Genomic DNA, 19,884 nt, shown 5'->3' with positions numbered 1-19,884 from the left:
AAGAAGATTATTCTCTAGTTATAATCTAGTGGTGGAGAATGGATGTAGGTAGGTTCAGAGAAAAGAGAATTAGTTGTTATGTATTAGTTATAAGTATTTGTAAGTGAAAGCTAGAAAAGTATTTGTTGGATTCAACATTGAACACTCCAAGAAATTAAATGTTATAATGATAGTTGAAAAATAAACTAGCAAATGATTACTTTTAATTTTTTGAGCTATCAAAGCAATGACTTTTATTGTACTGATATTAAAGACACATTCTCTCCAATGGTACAAGTCCCATCCCATTTCATCCCATTCCATCTTCTCATCCTGTTCATTTTATTCCATAAATCTTCCTCAATGGGTCTACCCAAATTGCTGGAGGCTTTTCCCTAGGTTCTCTTGATGTTATATAATATATAAGTTGTCTATCTATCCGTCCTCTAGTTCACTGTCTAGCTGGTGCCACCTTCCTTTCGGGTCCTGAATCTAGATATTACAGATTTAGAGTGGAAAGGGACCTTTAAAGTTACCTTGTTGAATTTACTCTGATATTTTTTATGTTCCTTCCTGTGCAAAGTTCTTCATTCATAATATTCTGCAGCTGACTTAGGGCCACTATGCATCTTTCCAATAACCTTTCAGAGATTCACAATTCTGATTTTCTGAAGATTATATTATGATTTATTTGTATTCCAGACAACTACTAGTGTTAAAAAGTTTTTTTAAAAAATCAGTAAGAATTTGGGGTCAGTTAAAAAACTATGCAGCTACTGAAATGCAATTCAGCTTGCTCTTCTGAACCTCAGCTATACATCTGCATTCCTTGTCCAAGATGTGTATCTTTTTGAGCTTTCCTATTAACATCTTATCATACCCTAGATAAGAAGCATAATTTTTCTTGTATGGTTAGTTGGGCTGAACTCTTCTGAGTGATTATGAATTATAAGACTCTCCAATGTTTCTGAACAAAAAGGTGATCATTCACAAACTGGAAGATCTGAGTACATATAGAGAATACTCTCTCATCTGGACTCCACTAGACTGGACATCCTCCAAAATTGAAGCAAATTTCTTTTGGCCAGCATTTATCTCCCTGTTTATGCTTCATTTGATAGTAATGATCACAAGGTAGCTAAACAGTCTCTGTTGTTATATCTTTCAAGGAATCTTGTGTGATTCTGAAATATGCATAGGAGATATTTTGTTGGAGGAAAACTGTTAAGGTGGCATTTTGTACTAACAAATTATATGCTTTTCTATAGACAATAAATGTAAGCAAAATGACTTAAGTATTGTATTTTTCCTATCTTTCAGTTAGTTGAGCAATGTAAAACTGATCTATATAGAACTCTTATTTGCAAAACTCTTCATATTCACTTTTTTATATTTTCAAAGATTTCTTTGATACATGTATATAGATTATTCTTATGAAGACTTTTCTTTAACAGACATTAAATTTGGCACATAAACCTTTATCTCAATTATCTTGTTTCAATAATTATAATATATGTGGTCTTCTCTCCTTTTTTAAGGACTTGAGGAAGAATCCTTCAATGTCTTTAAAATTGTTTTGTCTCTAACACAGCCCTCCCCATATGGCTTTTGTTTGATCAACCTATCTCTGTCAGTCTTTATTTTCTTTAATGTAATTTTTACTTCTAGAAGGTATCAATTTTTTTATTTCATTTTATTAATTATGACTTAAGAGATTTTTTAGGATGTTTAATAAAAAAATGAATATTTTAAAAAGTGAACATTAGAACTAATTGTTAAAGCAATTTCTTAGTTTTTTGTTGTTGTTGCTGTTATTGAAAGAACATTAAGGTTTCATACTCAATTAAAATTTAGACTTAAGGAAAGACTGAAAAGTCAATTCACAAAAAGCTTTAAAAAAAAATCCCACATAGAATATCTACAAATAAAGAAGTATTTTTAACTTGTTAATAGTCAAACTGTGTATTGTTAGAATCGTGTAAAAATGATATCACATTGATTCATATGAAATCCAACAATTAATAACAGAAGTGACTGTTTACCAAATTACTAGATCAAAAAAAAAGAAAGAAACCCTTTTATTTCTATTGAGTGGTCATATATATTGTTCAACAGAGCCTTAACCTGAAAAGGAAAAAAAATATCTATGTAGGTATGCTCACATAAATAATAATGCATTTGTGTAGTTTCTTAACTATAGGGAAAAAATAAGACTGATTTCTTATAAATAATTACTTATTGCTGTAATATTACATTTACATCTTTTTTACATTCTCCTTGTTATTCACATTTATCTATGATTGCCTCTAATTATTTAATTCTGAACTGAACTTTATAAAATTTTACTCGGGGTTGAACCCTGGTTCAAAGTATGTAGGCCCTGATTCTGAACTGTGGTATTCAAATATATTTTTATTAGGAAGAAAAGTCACAAAGTATAATAAGATAACTTAAAGGCTACCTATTCTCAAGTAAATCAAATGGACAGACTATAGGATTAGATGCAGACATATATTCATTTCTATTCATTTCAATCAACCACTGATTAACCAAATGATAATGGATAAACTTTTTCATTTCTCTGCTTTTCCAACTTTTTAATCTAAGTAAACTGAGAAAGTTAAAGTAAATTTTCCTTTTCCTCAAGGATAGCTATGAAAATTATTTTAAATGACAAACAGAAAAATACAGGTCTAGAAAACAAAAGTTATTAAAATGATAGAAAGTTAAACCTATGTATAAAGAAAGAAATATTATTTAATCAAAAGATAAGAAACACTTTAGATAACTTGTCTTGATGTTTAGGAAGAATTATAAAAATGACAGGATTCTCTCTTTTCTCAAAGAAAATGAACTTAAAATAAGAAAGTAAGATATGTTTGGGTTAGATTTAGAAAGGTAAAAATCATAGGAAAATGGTTCAAATATAGTTCACCATTAGGGATTTTGATTAATCCATTTTTAAGGGAGTCAGAAATCCTGGAAAGGTAGCAGGACTAATACAGCCTGACCTCTTTTAGAAGGGCCAAGAAAAACACAGATACAGCTGTTTCCTATTTTACAATTCTTTATCTTGTACTAAAATCAGCACTGACAGGAAAGCTCTGAAATTGCCCTTTGGCATTTGGCCAGATATGAGAAATGTGAAAAATGGTAAAAAACAAATTAGTATATGAATAAATGTATACATTTAACTTGAACATACCTGTAGTTTTTGTAAGAAATATAACTAGAGAAGCTTTGAGGTTCAAAAAAGATTCAGCTTTATTCATTCCTCTAAAAGTGTTTTGAAAAGATAGATATACACACAAAACCTGTTGCATTTTACCTAAAGGATAAATTGACTTAAACAGTTATGCCTCCAAAAGAATTGGTGCAGTTGGATATTTCTTAGCTTTAATTTGCAACTGATATCTTTCTTGTCTGCATTTGAATGACAAATTAACACTCCTTTCTACTAGGTTGTGTTGAGACTTGTTGAGGACTGAAATATAAAATTCTCTAAATAAAAAGTGAGCACCGACATTTTACAAACATCAACAGTTAAGAAAGGCTATCTTTTTTCCCTATGAAATTTTCTCATCCTTTAAGAAGCAAAGAATGAAAGTAAAACAATTAAAATTCTATGAAAATGAACTGGTGAGGCAGTGAGGTGGCGCAGTAAAACCAGCCCCAAAGTCAGGAGGACTTGAGTTCAAATCCTATCTTAGACACTTAATACTTCCTTAGCTGTGTGATCCTGCACAAGTCACTTAACCCCAGTTGCTTCAGGGAAAAAAAGAAAGAAACAAAAAGAAAATGAATTGGCATAGAAAGCTAAAATAAAAATTGAATAGGTTAAGTACATGGGAAAAATACTTAAGTGTAAAATGATGTCTAGAATGTCTGTCTTCAAGAGGTTTACAAAGTAGTGAGAGAAACAAAAACATGAAAATAAAGAGATTGATTAGAACAATGCATACTAATACTTTTACAAAACACCGATATACTAGCAATGATTAATAAATAGAACCATTTATTTAAATGTCACATGAATGAAAATGGCTTGTGATTCAAGTTTTTTATCCAAACCATTCTCAAACACATCCCCTATAATGTCTGGTATAATGAATATCATAAATTCCCTTCTATTAATTTATGACTAAAAGGCAGGTACATAGGACAGAGTAGAATTGTGTGTGGTAAGAGAATGGCAGGGTATATCTAATGTGAGTAGTAATATGTAATATAAATGAGCAGACGGCTGTTTAGCTCCACCAGTGTAATGTATTCTAACTTTACAAAGGTATGTCACTGTTTAGCATATATAGGACTGCTTGCCATGGGGGGGGGGGGGGGGGGGGGGAGGAGGAGGAAGGGAGGGGAAAAAACGAAACATAATTGATTGCAAGGGATAATGTCGTGTAGAAATTATCCTGGCATGGTTTCTGTCAATGCGAAGTTATTATTAAATAAAATAAAATTTATATATATAAAAAAAAAAACCAAAGGTATGTCACAAAGATGTGTCAAAAAATATTCTTAAGAAGTATGGAAGATAGCAATTTGGGGGAAGAGGATTGATTTTGAAGGAGAAAGCATTAAAAATAGAGTTCGAACACTAAAAATAGTTTGAGTAAAGGACTTGACATATAAAAGAGAGAGCAAATTCAAATATCTTGCATGGCCAGGCAAAAGTACTTTGGTTGAAATAAAATACATACACCAATTTTCACTAAAATCATTGTACAGTTCAATGAACTGAGATAATATCACATCACAAAACACTCACAAGAAGCAGCACAACATAGTGGATATAAAAGCTACTTCTGAGACATGAAACTTTGGGTCCAAATTCTGTCTCTGATATCTATTAATTGTATGACTAGTCAAGTCACATAACTTGTTGGTGTTTTAAAGCTGATGATATCAAAGGAACCTTGACTATACACTCTGAAAAAATTTTGAGCTGTTAAAATTTTATATATGTACTATAATAATTATTACACACATTATAAAATTTATAAAAATACAAATTTAAAAAGAATGCAACGAAAATGAAACAACCTTTGTTCCTAAAGATAGTGAGTCGTCCCAAGGGTTCATTGAGTAAAGTAACATAATCTGTTCTTTATGAAAATGACTGGCAGCTAACTAGGTAGGGGCTGGATTAGAGAAAAGAAAAACTTAAGGCTGATGTAAACACCTTCTGGTTGATCTCTCTGTTTCAAGTCTTTACCCGCTAAAATTCATCTTCAATGCAGTGATCTTCCTAAAAAGTCTGATTGTGTCACCTCCCCTTTCCCATTCAATAAACTCCAGCATCCCTATTACCTCAAGGATCAAACATAAAATCCTCTGGTAATGAAAACCCTTCATAACCTGGCTCCCTCCTACTTTTCCAATTCCACTGGCAGATTCTGCAAACCAAAACAACTCCTTTTTCTCAATTCTGTGCATTTTTGCTGTTCTCTAGGCCTTGAATTCTTTTTTTCCTCATCTGCTTCCTGGCTTCTTCTAAAATAAGCCTTTCTTGATCCCTCTTAATGCTAGTCTTCCCTCTAAAATCATCTCCAATTTATTGTGTGTGTGTGTGTGTGTGTGTGTGTGTGTGTGTGTGTGTGTGTGTTGTCTGTACATAGTTTGCATATTGTCTCCACTAGATTGTGAGCTCTTGAAGGCAATAACCATTGCCTTTCCTTGTTTCCCTAGCAGTACAGTGCTTTGCACATAGCAGGCATGTAACAAATGCTTTGGTGCGAGGCAAGGAAATTAATTAGGAGGCTACTGCAATAACCCAAGCTAAAGGTGCTAAGTAGATGAACTTGGAAGTTTGAGTAGAGAGATAGATATATAGTGCAAAGGAAAAAGTGACAAGATTTGGCAAATGATTGGATGTATAGTTATAGAATGTGAAAAAATAAGGAGTCAAAGATAACAACGAGACTGAGAATCTTAATGACTAGAAGGATATTAGTATCTTTAAAATTAATTAATTAATAAAATTTGGAAGTCAGGATGGATTTTGGCAGGAAAGCTAATGTAATATGAAGTTATAAATTATTCATTATTGTTTCTCCTGTACTATTCACTCTCTTGCATTCAAAATGAAAAGGGAGGAGGTGGGGTTCTTGCTACCTTCAGTCACAGAGTCTACTATGAAGCATCTCATAAACCAATCAGGACTTGAAGAGCAGGGGGCCGTAGTGATATTTTCCTACTGGAAGCTACCCAGTTACTGCAGGTGCTTGTTGGTTTAGATTGTGACTTTCCTAAAAGACTAGCACAAATTTCAGAAGTGGGGAAGTTGGGAGGAGCACAGCAGAAGGAAAAGGACTCCGACAATCTTGGCTAGTATTTTATACCACTTCTCCCCTTTAAAGTTTGAACTCCTTGAGAAAGCTGTCTATATTAGATGCCCCTGACTCCTTTCCTCTCATCCTCTTCTTCTGCAATCTGTCATTTAGATGAAACTGTCCTCTTCAGTCACCAAACTACCAAATATAATGTCCTTTTCTCAAATCTCATACATCTTTCTCTTCTTCAGAACTTTACACTGCTCATCATCTCTTCTTAAATATGCTCTGTTGATTTTTGTAACATCTTTCTTCCCTGTTTAATCACTCCTCAGTCTCTTTTACTGGATCTTCATTCATGCTATGCCCACTAACCAGTGTCTGTCCTCTGTCCAATGTCCTCTTTTCTTCTCCTTCTATTCTTGGGTTTTCAGTTTTATTTTTTTTTTGATAATTCATGCCTCATATTAATATCATCGCTATGCAGATAGTCCCAGATCTATTTATACAATCCAAGTTTCTCAGTCAAACTACTATTATGCATCACCAATTGCTTCTTAGACATTTCAGAGTGGAAGTTCCATGGGCATCTCAAACTCAGTATGTCTAAAACAGAACTCATTTGAACCTCACTCCTACCTATGAGATCCTCTACTCCTTCCCCACTCCCTGCTCTCCTTTTCTTCTTCTAAATTTCCCTATTACTGTTCAGAGAACCACCATTCTCCTAGCCATGCAGCCAAATGACTGCTGACTGTTTGCCTATCTACCTGCCTGGCCATAACAGGGAGGGTAGGATTTTGACCCATCTTCACTACTCTTTGAAAATCTGATCGCACACACCTTTTTGGGGTAGGCTATGATCTCAGTGTCATCTTTAATTGTGGGAAATAAGTGTTTATACAATTTCTACTACATGCCACTGTGCCAAGTGTTTTACAAATATATCATATGATCTTCATAATAACCCTGACAGATCATTATTATTTTTATCCCCATTCTACAACTGAGGAAACTGAGGCAGACAGAGGTTGACTGACTTGCTCAGGCTCACACAGATACTAAATGTTTGAGGCCAGATTTGAATTCAGGTCTTCCTGACTCCAGGCCCAGGATTCTATCCACTGTACCATCAGTTGCCTAAATTACTCAATGTCACTTACCATACTTAGTCTGTTAACAAATCATGTCATTTTTATCTTCACAACATTTCTCTCTCATATATGTGTGTATTGTCTCCATAATACAACTATCACCCTAACTCAGGCTTTCATTGCTTATCACCTGGACTATTTCAATACCTCTTAGTGTTCTCGTATAAGTTTAATCCATCTTCCACTCAGCTATCAAATTTTTTTAAAGCATAGATGTGAATAGGTCACTCTTCTGCTCAGTGAACTCTCAGTGACTCCCTATTACCTTCAGAATCAAACATAAACTCCTCTATTTGGTATTTGAAGCTATTTATAACATGTGTTTCTTATCTTTCCAGTTTTCTTATACATTACTCCCCTGCATAACACTGGTATTTGTGTGTGTGTGAAACATTGGGCCTTCTTGCCTTTCTTTACACAGAACATTCCACTTTCCATTTACATGTCATTGTAGTGCCTGCTTCCCATGCCTAGAAGGCTCTGACTCCTTACCTACATCTTTTAGTTTTCCTGGTTCTCTTCAAATTTCAGTTCAAACTCCATGTTCTACAAGAGCTTTTTCCAAGGCCCCTACCTGTATTACAATATATATTTCCCTCTCAGATTTTCTACTATAGATTAATCTTGTATGTACTTAGTTACTTAGATGTTTTCCCCCCTTAAAATGAGTTCCTTGGGAGCAGCGAGGTGGTGCAGTGGATAAAGCACCAGCCCTGAAGTCAGGAGGACCTGAGTTCAAATTTGATCTCAGACACTTAACACTTCCTAGCTGTGTGACTCTGGGCAAGTCACTTAACCCCAATTGCCTCAGCAAAAAAAAAAAAAAAAGAAAGAAAGAAAAAGAAAAAAGAAAAAACCTATTTGGGAGATAAAATTAACAAAAGTGAAAATAAGGAATAATATTATTAAGTATTAAATAATATAATTAAGTATTCAATTAACATGAAAATCATACTACACATAATTTAAATGTGATGACTTCAGAAGCTCCACATAAGCAGTAATTAATAGGATTTCAGGTAACAGAAATCTTCATAAAAGGTTATCTATTTTTGCCAATCCACATTTCTGGATAAATCACTTAACTTTTTCAAGCCTCAGTTTCCACATCTGCAAGATAAGGATAATTCAATTCAGTTCAAACTTCCCTGTTTAGAACTGGAATGAAAACTACCCTAGACCCTAGCCCTCGAGGCAATTACTTTCTCTTGGGGCAGAATATGTGGAATGTAATTTGAAGCAGATGAGGAAACTTTGCATATAGGAAGTTGCCACTGACTTGGGCCTTAAAAGAAATACAAGAATTCATTTTTGTAGGCCTAACATCTTGTACACTCCCTGGCACAAAGTAAGTACTCAAGAAATGCTTGTAGAATTAAACTGAAGAGGTAGAAGTGAAGAAGGAAAGCCTTACAAATATGGAATACAGCTTGAAGATATAGAGACAGGTCGGAGAAGGTCAATTTCAGGGAACTTCTAAGTCAGTAAGGTAAATAACGTGAAAGAAACCTACAAAGATTGGTTGTAAGACTTTAGTATTCTTTAATTCCTAGGCTGACTAGTTTGTATTTTATTCCTGAGATAACAAAAAGTCACTGAAATTTTTTCAGCAGGAAAGTCACTATCATCCTTTAAGAAAATCATTTTGGAGACTGTATAGTATGGATCGGAGAGGAAAGAGTCTGGGAGAAAGAAGAACAATTAGGACATTTTTGATGAAGTTCATGTATTTTTGATATTATGTTTAAATTTCAAAGATATTCAAACACAATTCGAGTTATTATTCTTTCACCCTTTTGGGAGGGAGTATATTCATATTTCTTAAGTTTGTGTTATATCAATCCATTCAATACTAGAAATTTATTGACATTATTGCAAACTTCTCTTTTTCTTAATCACCGTCTCCTAGCTCTTTTTTCCCCCATTAAACTTCTTTGGGTTCTAGGTGCTCAAAGCCATGGCAGGTCTCGGCTCCTAAACTCTGTATCGACTGAAGAGGCCAAGAAACCCACACAGAGATGTATGGACATGGTTAAATTTATAGGACTTGAATGTGTATATTTATAGGACAAATATACACATACCACACATGCCATATAGAGGGTGGGTATTTGAATGGGCCCCAAAAGGAGAATTGAGAATGATTAGTGGAATTTATAGAGAAGCATATTTAGGCTCTAGATAAAGAAAAACTTTCATACTCAGAGCTGTCCAGTAGTGGAAAGCTGCCTTCAAAATAATGGCTTCCCCACCACTGGAAATCTAAAAAGGGTGAATAAACACTTGTTGGAATATGGAAGGGGAAAGATTCTTCTGGATAAACTACTTGTCTTCTTATTCTTGATATTTTCCTTCTTCATTCCTCACTCTCTAGGTCTTTTCTATTCACATGGGAACCCAAACACCTAATCCTGTGCTGTTAGAGGAAATAAGCAATGTTGATTTTTGAAGACATTTTCACTTTATTAAATTCTCACTCACACAAACTAAATGTGTGAAGAATGCAGCCACAAAATTACTGTCATTTAAGTTCTCTAGTGCTTACTTCCTTGTCTGAGAGAATGAAAATAAGAAGACAGATTTCTAACATGCTTTCCAGATCTCAATTTTATAAATCTTTGCAGGCTGTTGGTTCCTACCAACAATTTGTATTGTTTTTACCACTCAGGAAACTTAGTGGTAGGCTATTTTAGTCTACTTAGACTTTGCTTTCTCTTTCCTCAAAGTAACCTTCCATTTCTCTTCTTCCCAGGAGCTTTATATTATATTTTATATATATATATAGCATGTTACTCTTAGGGATGAGGCTATTTATGCCCAACTGAGTTCAGACTTGATCAAGTGGCCCTGAAACAACCTTAATAAGCAAATGGTAAAAAATGAATAGTTCTCTCAAGACCCTTATGCAAAAAGACCATATATCAAACAAACAAAAAGATCAGAGGAAAGTCAACACTAATCAAAGACTAAGTAAAATGAAACTCAGCACAGGTGATTGAAGAGAGGAAAGACTGATCAATTAGACTGTTTTCAGCACTAAGTTCTATATTAGTTCTAGGATTTTATTTTTCTACTTTCTAGGGTTACTACACTCTTTTTCTTTTTAGGTTGGGTAAATATTTTTTTCCTAATTACGTGTAAAGATAGTTTTCAACATTTATTTTTTACAGCATTTTAAGTTTCAAATTTTTTCCTTCTCTCTCATCTCTCCTCCCCAAGACAACAAGAAGTTTGATATAGGTTTTAGATATACAATCATGTAAATATTGTAAAATATTTTAAAACCATGTTGTTTTATTATGAAAGAAGAAAAAGAACAAAAGGAAAATCACAAAAGTGAAAATAAAGAAAAATACAAACAAAAAATTAAAATACATATTTTCATAAAATTTTTTAAAAGTAATGTGCATCACTGCATTACCATTTATCTAATATAATATTATCTTAAAATATTTAAGAATAGAAGCAATGACACTAAAGTTAGATGCTTACTAGTTAAAGAAAATGTGAATCTTCAAATTATATTATTAAAATAGAAGGAAAGGTTACGGTGAGTAAAAAGAGGGGAACTTTAAAATTTAATATAATCATTAAGAAATTTTTCATTCAGTTTTTCTTGTAAAGCAATCTGAAATTCTCAAACTAATACTTCAATAAATAATTAATTACTACAAAGAATGAGCTTTAGGGTGTAGCTGTGATAATAATTTAAAGAATAGGTAATTTTATGATATCATAGTTCTAGTCTCATATTAAAATACATATTTTCTATCTTATTCTGTTATCTAGGAAATCAAAAAAAGAATTGTCCTTTTAAAAGAAAGTGAGGAGGGGAAAGCATTATTTATTGAACTTTTGTTAGTTACATACTATTAAAAAATACAAAGACTATATTCACTTCCTTTAAGAAATGTATGTCCTAAGTAAAAATGATTTAATATGTTCAAAACACATTTCATATATGAATGTGTATACATGTGCATATATACACATATAATCTGTGAGATTAAATACATAGTAACTAGAACAGAACTAAATTTATACCTAAGTGTTATCATAATATTAATTTAATTTACTAAACTGTTTTCAGTGCCAATTCTTACCTAGCATTGTAGGATATGCAAAAAAGTCTAAGAGAAGGACCTCCCTCCTTCCCCTGCCCCTTACCTTTACCCCCAAAAAGATCACAATACTATTAGGAGACAAGACTTACATATTCAACAATTAGAAAATGAATAAACAAGCATTTATGAAGTGCCTATGCTAGATAATAAAATGCTAAATTTCATGGTGTCAATACATATACCTGACTGTATGCTATAAAAGGAAAGAATAATATTAGTTCAAATTATAAAGAAAAGTTTCCTAATGACATCCATATCCACAGAGAACTATGCGACTGAATGTGGATTGAAACATTATTTTCACCCTTTTTTTTGTTTGCTTTTTCTTTCTTGTAGACTTTTCCCCTTTTGGTCTGATTTTTCTTGAACAACATGACAAATATGGAAATATGTTTTAAAAGATTGTACATGGATAATCTATATCATATTACTTGCTAACTTGAAGAGGAAGATAATAAAGAGCAAAAGGAGAAAAAAATTGGAACACAAAATCTTACAAAAATAAATGTTGAAAACTATCTTCAATTTTAGAAAAATAAAATATTATTCAGAAAAAATTGAAAGGTTTCTAATAGAAGGACTTTGAAGAAACAGTATGTGATTCTATATATAGCAGAAATTTGGCATTTGTTCATTTTATAAAAGTTCACGTATCCATAAAAATTAATTATAGTAAGATTTCATAATCTCACAGAATAAAGATAAAATACATTATCTTTTAAAAAAACATTATAAGAATTATAAAATGTTTTTCTTTAGATTCAAAGAAAGATACCATAGAGATATCTTGCTATGGTTATATTGCTAATTAATGGCAAAACTGACATCAGAACCTAGGTAGGTCTCTTGACTTTGAAATGTGTAGACAATCTCGTTCAACTTGCCATCATTTTATGTAATTCTTTATGTGGTTTAAAAAATTCTATAAGACTGGTAATTATTTTAAAATAACATGGGGTGTTTTTATCATAGAGTGCTTATGCATGTAAAAGACACTAACAACTATGGCTAAGTCATTGTCTTTCAAGTCACTTATTCTCTTGAGACCTTGACTGTTTTTGACATCTTTTTAAAGTTAAAAACTAACACTTTCGTGTAAAGTATGTAAGGTTAATGAAACATCAGGGCATGAACACACACCAGACATCCTTTTCGGAGCCAGAGGCTTTTCTCCCCTTTGTGTTCATTTCCTGTAAAGTCTGATATTTCAAAAGAACACTAAAGAAGTTCAGATTTTTGTTTACAAGTTAGACATCAAGAAACCTAAAGAATTTTAAGTTGACTACTATAATTGGAAAATTGTTCCATGAATCTCATAAGTCAAAATATGAACTACTTTTAGCCTATTCTTTTCTCATACAAGTATACAGAAAAATTGAAGTCAAAGAATACAAGATCCAGACAAGTATGCTGGGGAGACACATGAGAGGAAGGCAAATATAAGACATAATTTTATTTCCTGGACTACAATCCATAGAATGTACAACACATTTATATGTCTCTTTATCAGATAAATCCAATCTAAATCCAACAGAAATATAAACCAAAAATAAATTATACAGCTGAGTTAACTGTTGGCAAGCTGAATTATGGAAAATTCTGGTTAAGAATATTAATGTTTATTTTTATGGATATAATTAGTCTATTCCAATATCCTTTTTCATTCATAAAATAATATTGTACCATCTCTTTCCTTGTATAGCATTTTGGACAGTAGAGTCCAAATGTGGTAGCCATGCTTTTGATGGAGAGAAGAATTTATTACACTATGAGTTTTCAACTTTCCATCTTATTATTTTCTTCTTCAATTTTTCCTTAAACATTTGGGAGAATCTGGTTTAACTGTCTTTTGCCCAACTTTCTCACCACTGCTGGTGCCTTCCCTGAGAGATTACCTTCCAGATACTCTGTATGCATCTTGTATATACAGTTATATGTATGTTCTTTCTCATTAAAGTGTAAGCTCCTGCAAGGATTGTATGTCTTTTGTTGTAACCTTAGCACTTATTATGTTGTTGACACTTAATACTTATTAATTGATAAACTTATAACCTTTTCTCAATCCTAAATTTTTACAACTCCTTTATAGCATCTGATAGTATCATTCTCTCTCTTCCTCACGTATGTTCTCTTCTCTTTGAGCTTTCCTTTACTGCTTTCTCTTAGTACTCCTCTTATCTGTCTAATCACACTTTTGCATTATTTATAGCCTGTCATCTCAGTGTGGGTTAGATGACATTATTGAAGGTTACTTCCTTTTGAGTTATTTAATATGTTCATATATTTTTTCTAGTGTTTTGCTTTGCTGATATCTCATGCAATCATAAGATCATCTGGCCAGTTCCAATTTTTAAGGAGTTATTTTCTTCATAGGGTTCTGTACTTTTTTTTTTTTTAAGCAAACTCTTAATTTTCTTTTCATAACTTGTTCAATTATCACCTTTATGCAAATGAATCATAGATTTATAAATGTAGCCCTGGTCTTTTAAGATTATCTCTTGCTCTATGAATTGCCTACTTCCAATTGTATATCCCATAAAAATGTCAAACTTAACATATCCAAAGTAGAACTCATCTTTCCCTTAAAATTCATTCCTCTTCTGAAATTCTCTTTGTTGAAAATGTTGTCAACTTTTCAGTCATTTTATTTCAAAACTTGAAGTTATCCTTGATTTCTTAATCTCCTCAGGGCATATAATCAATCAGTTACTAAGCTTTGTCACTTGTATCTCCATGACATCTCTCATAACCACTTTTTTCTCTCCACTCATATAGCCACCACTTTAGTTCAAACCTTCATTACCTTTTATCTATACTATTCTAATAGTCTCTCCCCTTAAGATTCTTCCCTCTCTAATCTCAACTGTGGCTCCATGGTTCTTTTATTCTTTCTGAATACTTTAAATATTTTCAACTTGATTTGTGAGCTCTTGACTTTGGTTATAGTATTCATGGGAATTTTCATTTTGGAGTTTTTTTTAGGAGATGATCAGTGGATTCTTTTGATTTTTACTCCGTCCTTCAATACTACAATATCTGGGCAGTTATCCTTTATAATTGATGATAAGCCTAATCATACGAGCCTCTAAGAATTTATTAATTAGTTCTACTCTAAAAGACTTTACAACATGACAGAATCTTCCACGAGTTTACTATCCATCTTCATATTTTTGAGAATGCTAGTTCATCTCTATGTTAATGAGAAGGTTCAACATTGAGGCTGAATACTGAGGACAAACCAAATTCTAGAAACTAAACTATATGATTCTGAGCATAGGAATGGAGCAGTGATTCAGTTCTAACTTTCAGCCCAGCATATAGACTTGTAATGAAAATATAGGGTAGGAGTCCAAGACCAAAAAAAGCCAATAGGTCAATTCACTAACATAAAATCTAAAGTCAAGGAATAGACTGGAGGAATTAGCAAACAAAAAAAGAAATCAATCACAAAGAGCTTCTATAGTGAGAGGAGAGCAAGACACAAACAGAAGACAATGATTTCAAAACATGTAAAATCAAAGCCTCAGGGGAAAAAAATGCAGACTAAACACAAGCTCAATATGAATTCCCAGGAGAGCTAAAGAAAACATTTTTTAAAATTATTTAAAAAATAAAACTAAAAGAGAGAAAAATGGGAAAGGAAATGACAGCTATGTAACAAAGTTATGAAGAAAATTGATAGCTCGGTAAAAAGGGGTATAAACCTTACTGAAGAAAATTATTTCTTAAAAATTAGAATTGGTCAGATGAAAACCATTGACTCCATGAGACATTATTTCTTAAAAATTAGAATTGGTCAGATGAAAACCATTGACTCCATGAGACATTAAGGAATAATAAAACCAAGTCAAAAGACTAGAAGAATATCCCATTGAGGAGAGGTAAATGAAAAATCATTGTAATATCTGAAAGCCATGAACAAAAAACAGAGCCTAGAAATCATATTTCAAGAACTTATAAAGGAAAACTATCCAGATAACTTAGAACTGAAGGGCAAAGTTGAAATTAAAAGAATCCACTGTTCACTTCCTTAAAAAAACTCCAAAATGAAAACTCCTTTAAATACCAAAGCCAAAATCAAGAGTTCACAGATCAAGGAGAAAATACTGAAAGCAGCCAGAAAGAAAGAAAGAATTCAAGAACTATGGAGCCATAGATAGGAATACGCAGGATTTGGGGAAGATTATTTCACAAAAATGGGATATACGAGGAAGAGTTTATATTTTTGAGGGAGTAATACATTGGGGCATGGAGGAAGGGAAGAGTAGGCAACACTTGAACCTCTCTCATCTGAATTAGTTCAAGGAGAAAAGACAACACACATACACATGCACACATGTTCAGAAATTAATTTAACCTAACAGGAAAATAGGAGGGAAGAGGATTAAGGGAAAGATGAGGGTAAAAGGATGAGAATAACAAGGAGGGTAAATTAAGGGAGGCAGTGGTTAGAGACAAAACACACTCTTATAAAGGGAACAGGGTTAAAAAGAAGAGAAAAAGTAAGAGAGGGAATAATCAGAAGTCAAACAGACTCAAAGAGAAGACAGGGTTAAAAAGAAATAGATAAATAAAATATACAGCTAATAATCATGGCTGGGAATGTGAATGGGATGAACTCACCCATAAAAGAGGAGAGGATAGCACAACATGCTGTTTTTTAAGAACATACTTGAAACAAAAATATATGTAAAATAACAATAGGGGCTGGTGCAGAATCAATTATGCTTTGAAATAAAAAGGGCAGGGGATAGCAATGATGATCTCAGGCAAAGCAAAAACAGATCTAATGAAAAAAAGGTAAACAAGGAAATTATATTTTGCTAAAAGATATCATAGACAAGTAATTAATATCAACAGTAGATTATATATGTACCAAATAGCATGGCATCCAAACTACTAAAGGAAAGTTGAACAAGTTATACTAGGAAATAATAAAACTACAATTGTGAGGGATGTCAATCTACTTCCCTCAGTTCTACATAAATCTAACTATAAAATGAACAAGAAAAAAGTTAAGGAAATGAACAGAGTTTTAGAAAAGTTATATGATAGATGTCTAGGGAATAATGAATGGGAATAGAGAGAAGTATACCTATTCTCAGCTATGGATGACACCTTTACAAAATCTGACCATATATTAGGGCATAAAAGTCTTAAATGCAAAAAAAAAAAAAAAAAAAAAAAAAAAAGGCTTAAATATTAAATTTTTCTTTTCCTGACTAAAATGCAGTAGAAATTATGTTCAATAAATGGCCTTTAAATAAAAATTAACTGTAAACTAAATAACTTAATCCAAAGGAACAGGTGAATCAAAGGAAAAAAATCATAGAAACAACCATTTTAATAAAGATAAAACAACAATGGGCCAACATACCAAAACTTATAAGATGCTGTCAAAACAGTATTTAGGGAAAAATTTCTATTTCTAAATGTTTACATCAGTAAAAAAGAGAAAGAGCAGATCAATGATTGGATTATTCAACTACAAAAATAAGAAAACAAGCAATTATTAAAACCTCTTTAAATACCAATCTAGAAATCCTTAACATCAAAGTAAATTAATATGTAAACTAGGAGCTGTTTTTTTATAAATCAATAAAGTAGGCAAATCATTAATTAACTTGATATTTAAAAAAAAAAGAAGAAAACAAAATTACCAGTATCAAAAATTTTTTAAAAAGCTGACTTTACAAGCAATGAGGATGAAACAGAAGCAATTATTAGCACCTATTTTACACAATATACCAATAAAACCAACAATTCTAATGGAATGGATGAATATTTACAAAAATAAAAATTGGCCAAATTACCAGAAAAGAAAACAAAGTATTGAAATAACTATGTTAGAAAAGGAAACTGAAGAAGCTATAAATGAATTCTTTAAGAAAAAACTCAGGACCACATGGATTTAAAGTGAATTCTACCGAATATTTAAAAAACAATTAATTCCAATATTACACAAACAAAAAATAGTTAAGGAAAGAGTTCTACTTTATTCCTTTAAAAGCACAATAACTTTAATAACACAATGACACCTAAATCAGAGTGAGCCAAAAGAAAAGTATAGAATAATTTCTCTAATGAATATTGATGTAAAAATTTAAGTAAAATGTAACAAGAAAATGCCTCTGTATGCCTCTGGAGCAAGTCATTTAATTCTGTTTGCCTCAGTTTTCTAAACTGTAAAATGATGTGGAAAATGAAATGGCAAACCACTCTAGTATCTTTGCCAAGAAAATTCCAAATGGGTTTTATTAAAATGACTGATTAACAACAATAACAAATCTGCTCTTCTCTGGTTATTAGTGATTTGGAGCAGTCTTTCATTTATAATCTACAACTCTTTTTGTTTGCATTTTTTTAAACAATGGATCCAGTAAGAAATGATGGTCTTACATCTTGGTGTTAATATTTTCTTATATATTTTTAAGCTATCAGTCCTTTATCAGAGATATATAAAGGAAAAAATTTTCCCTTCAATTGCTTATTTCTCTTTTTTGTCCTAGTTGATTGATTTTATTTGTGTAAAAGTGCTTCAATTTCACATACTCGACACAATCCATTTAATACTTTTGCCTCTATTTCTAGTTTGGTTAAGAATTTTCCTCTCTAAGCCACAGAGTTTTTTTTTTTAATGGGCAAACATGAGATGTCATTATAATTTTATTCAGAAGAAAATAATAATGGACATAGATCAAAAAGCAACACAGGTATCTAGTACACAAACAGGGGACAAAGAAAAAGATGATTTCTCTTTAGGGTGGTAAAAGCTGAGAGGAGAAAACAGTATTGAGTAATTATAGAATCTAAACTTATCCTGGTGAGGCAATGCAATGATATTCAAAGACAGAAACATTTAATATAGCTAAGGGAGAGAACCTTAATTTTAGGAAGAAATACACTATCAGATTAAAGGGATCCTGAACTGGGTATAGTTGGCCTTGGGACCTGAACAGGGACATTGAGACAAAGGAAATTAAGTAAAATGTAGACTCTAAGTTGAATAGCCCCCAACTAGGTAACTGTAACTGTCTACCTTTAAAGCTTAAGAAGTAGTATAAAATAGTATTTAGAGTTGGCCTTAGAACCAAGAGTATCTAAATTCAGCACTGTTCTGACATATACTGACTGTGTTACCTGGGGACAACTCACAATCTCACAGAACTCAAGGTATCTTTCTAAGACTGTAAGTTTCAGAGAAGATGCTGACTGGCAACTGGTACAAAGTTTCCTCACTCAAGAATTTCTTTTATCACTGAAATTACAGTTTATTTCCTATTTTGTTAAGTGTATACCTAAATTCTCAACACTTGTGATTTATTTTTCTATTTAATAAGACTAATTTTAGAGTATATATCAGGATAACTAAGCAGAAGGAAGACAGAGGTAATAAAAGAATACCACTATTTCTACCAAGGTAATATCCACAGGAAAAGAATTCTAAATAAACAAACTTACTTTTAAACTATCTTCAGTATTCAAGAAACCTGAAAACTACCAAATTCCAAAGTAATTTATACTATTATAAAAATAATAATATAATAATTCCTAATTTGTTAGAAGTAATATATAAAAAGGTTGCCAGTGTCTGCTCTAGCTTTCCAAGTACTCGACAAAGCTCTTTTATAAATAGGTGGAATCTGAATCTGGAAATTTATGTCATTTTGCTGAAAATTTAAGAATAATTGTTTTAAATTTCAAAATAAACCATCATTTATTACAAATCAAATATACTGTCTTGTTATATAATCAAACATACTTGAACATTTTAAAATTTTCTTTATCAATTCAATGTAACACATTATATGACCTGGTTAAATGCTAAAATACATAAAAACTTTTTTTTGAACCAAGGTGTCCTCAGAAACTCCAGTATGAAGCGATCCACTGTGTCCCTCTAAGATCTATTATAATACCAGATTATATGCTGAATTCATACTGATCAAGCAACTATAGATTTATTCCTATGGTAAAATGTATTAAAGTGTCCCAATTGTATTCAGTTTCATTCATAAGTATTCATGCATTTAAACATTTTTAACTATTTAAACTAAGTACTTACTGATTGCCATGCTAGTGATTCCATGATCCGATGTTCACAATGTTCTAAATGTTTTATCATTTCCCTTGTCAAACTAGCTTCTGCCTTGATAAAGCTTTCAATCACTTTATAAAAATCAAATGCTTTTAAATCAAGTACATTCAGAATCCATGGAAAAGACAAATCTGTTCCGGAATCATGATTCTGGTATGTATTCCCTAAAAGTAAAAAAAGAAACCAGATTTATGTGTGCATTGTTAAAGTATTAAATCTTAGGCTCAAGGTCTCATCTATATTACATTACAGGA

At 32.0% G+C, this 19,884-nt stretch overlaps 1 protein-coding gene across 3 annotated transcripts in view; it reads right to left on the bottom strand.

Annotated features, from left to right (window-relative positions):
• The window catches only part of RB1 (RB transcriptional corepressor 1), a 182,635-nt gene that overhangs the window by 83,457 nt on the left and 79,294 nt on the right, over positions 1 to 19,884 (bottom strand). For all 3 annotated transcript variants that reach the window (XM_051987322.1, XM_051987321.1, XM_051987323.1), the window contains one exon: positions 19,598 to 19,794. In XM_051987322.1, the coding sequence (XP_051843282.1) occupies positions 19,598 to 19,794 (197 nt within the window). The remainder of the gene's footprint in view (positions 1 to 19,597; positions 19,795 to 19,884) is intronic.

Source organism: Antechinus flavipes, chromosome 3, assembly GCF_016432865.1.
Source record: "Antechinus flavipes isolate AdamAnt ecotype Samford, QLD, Australia chromosome 3, AdamAnt_v2, whole genome shotgun sequence".
NCBI lineage: Eukaryota > Metazoa > Chordata > Mammalia > Dasyuromorphia > Dasyuridae > Antechinus > Antechinus flavipes.
This window is presented reverse-complemented; position numbering and strand designations above follow the sequence as displayed.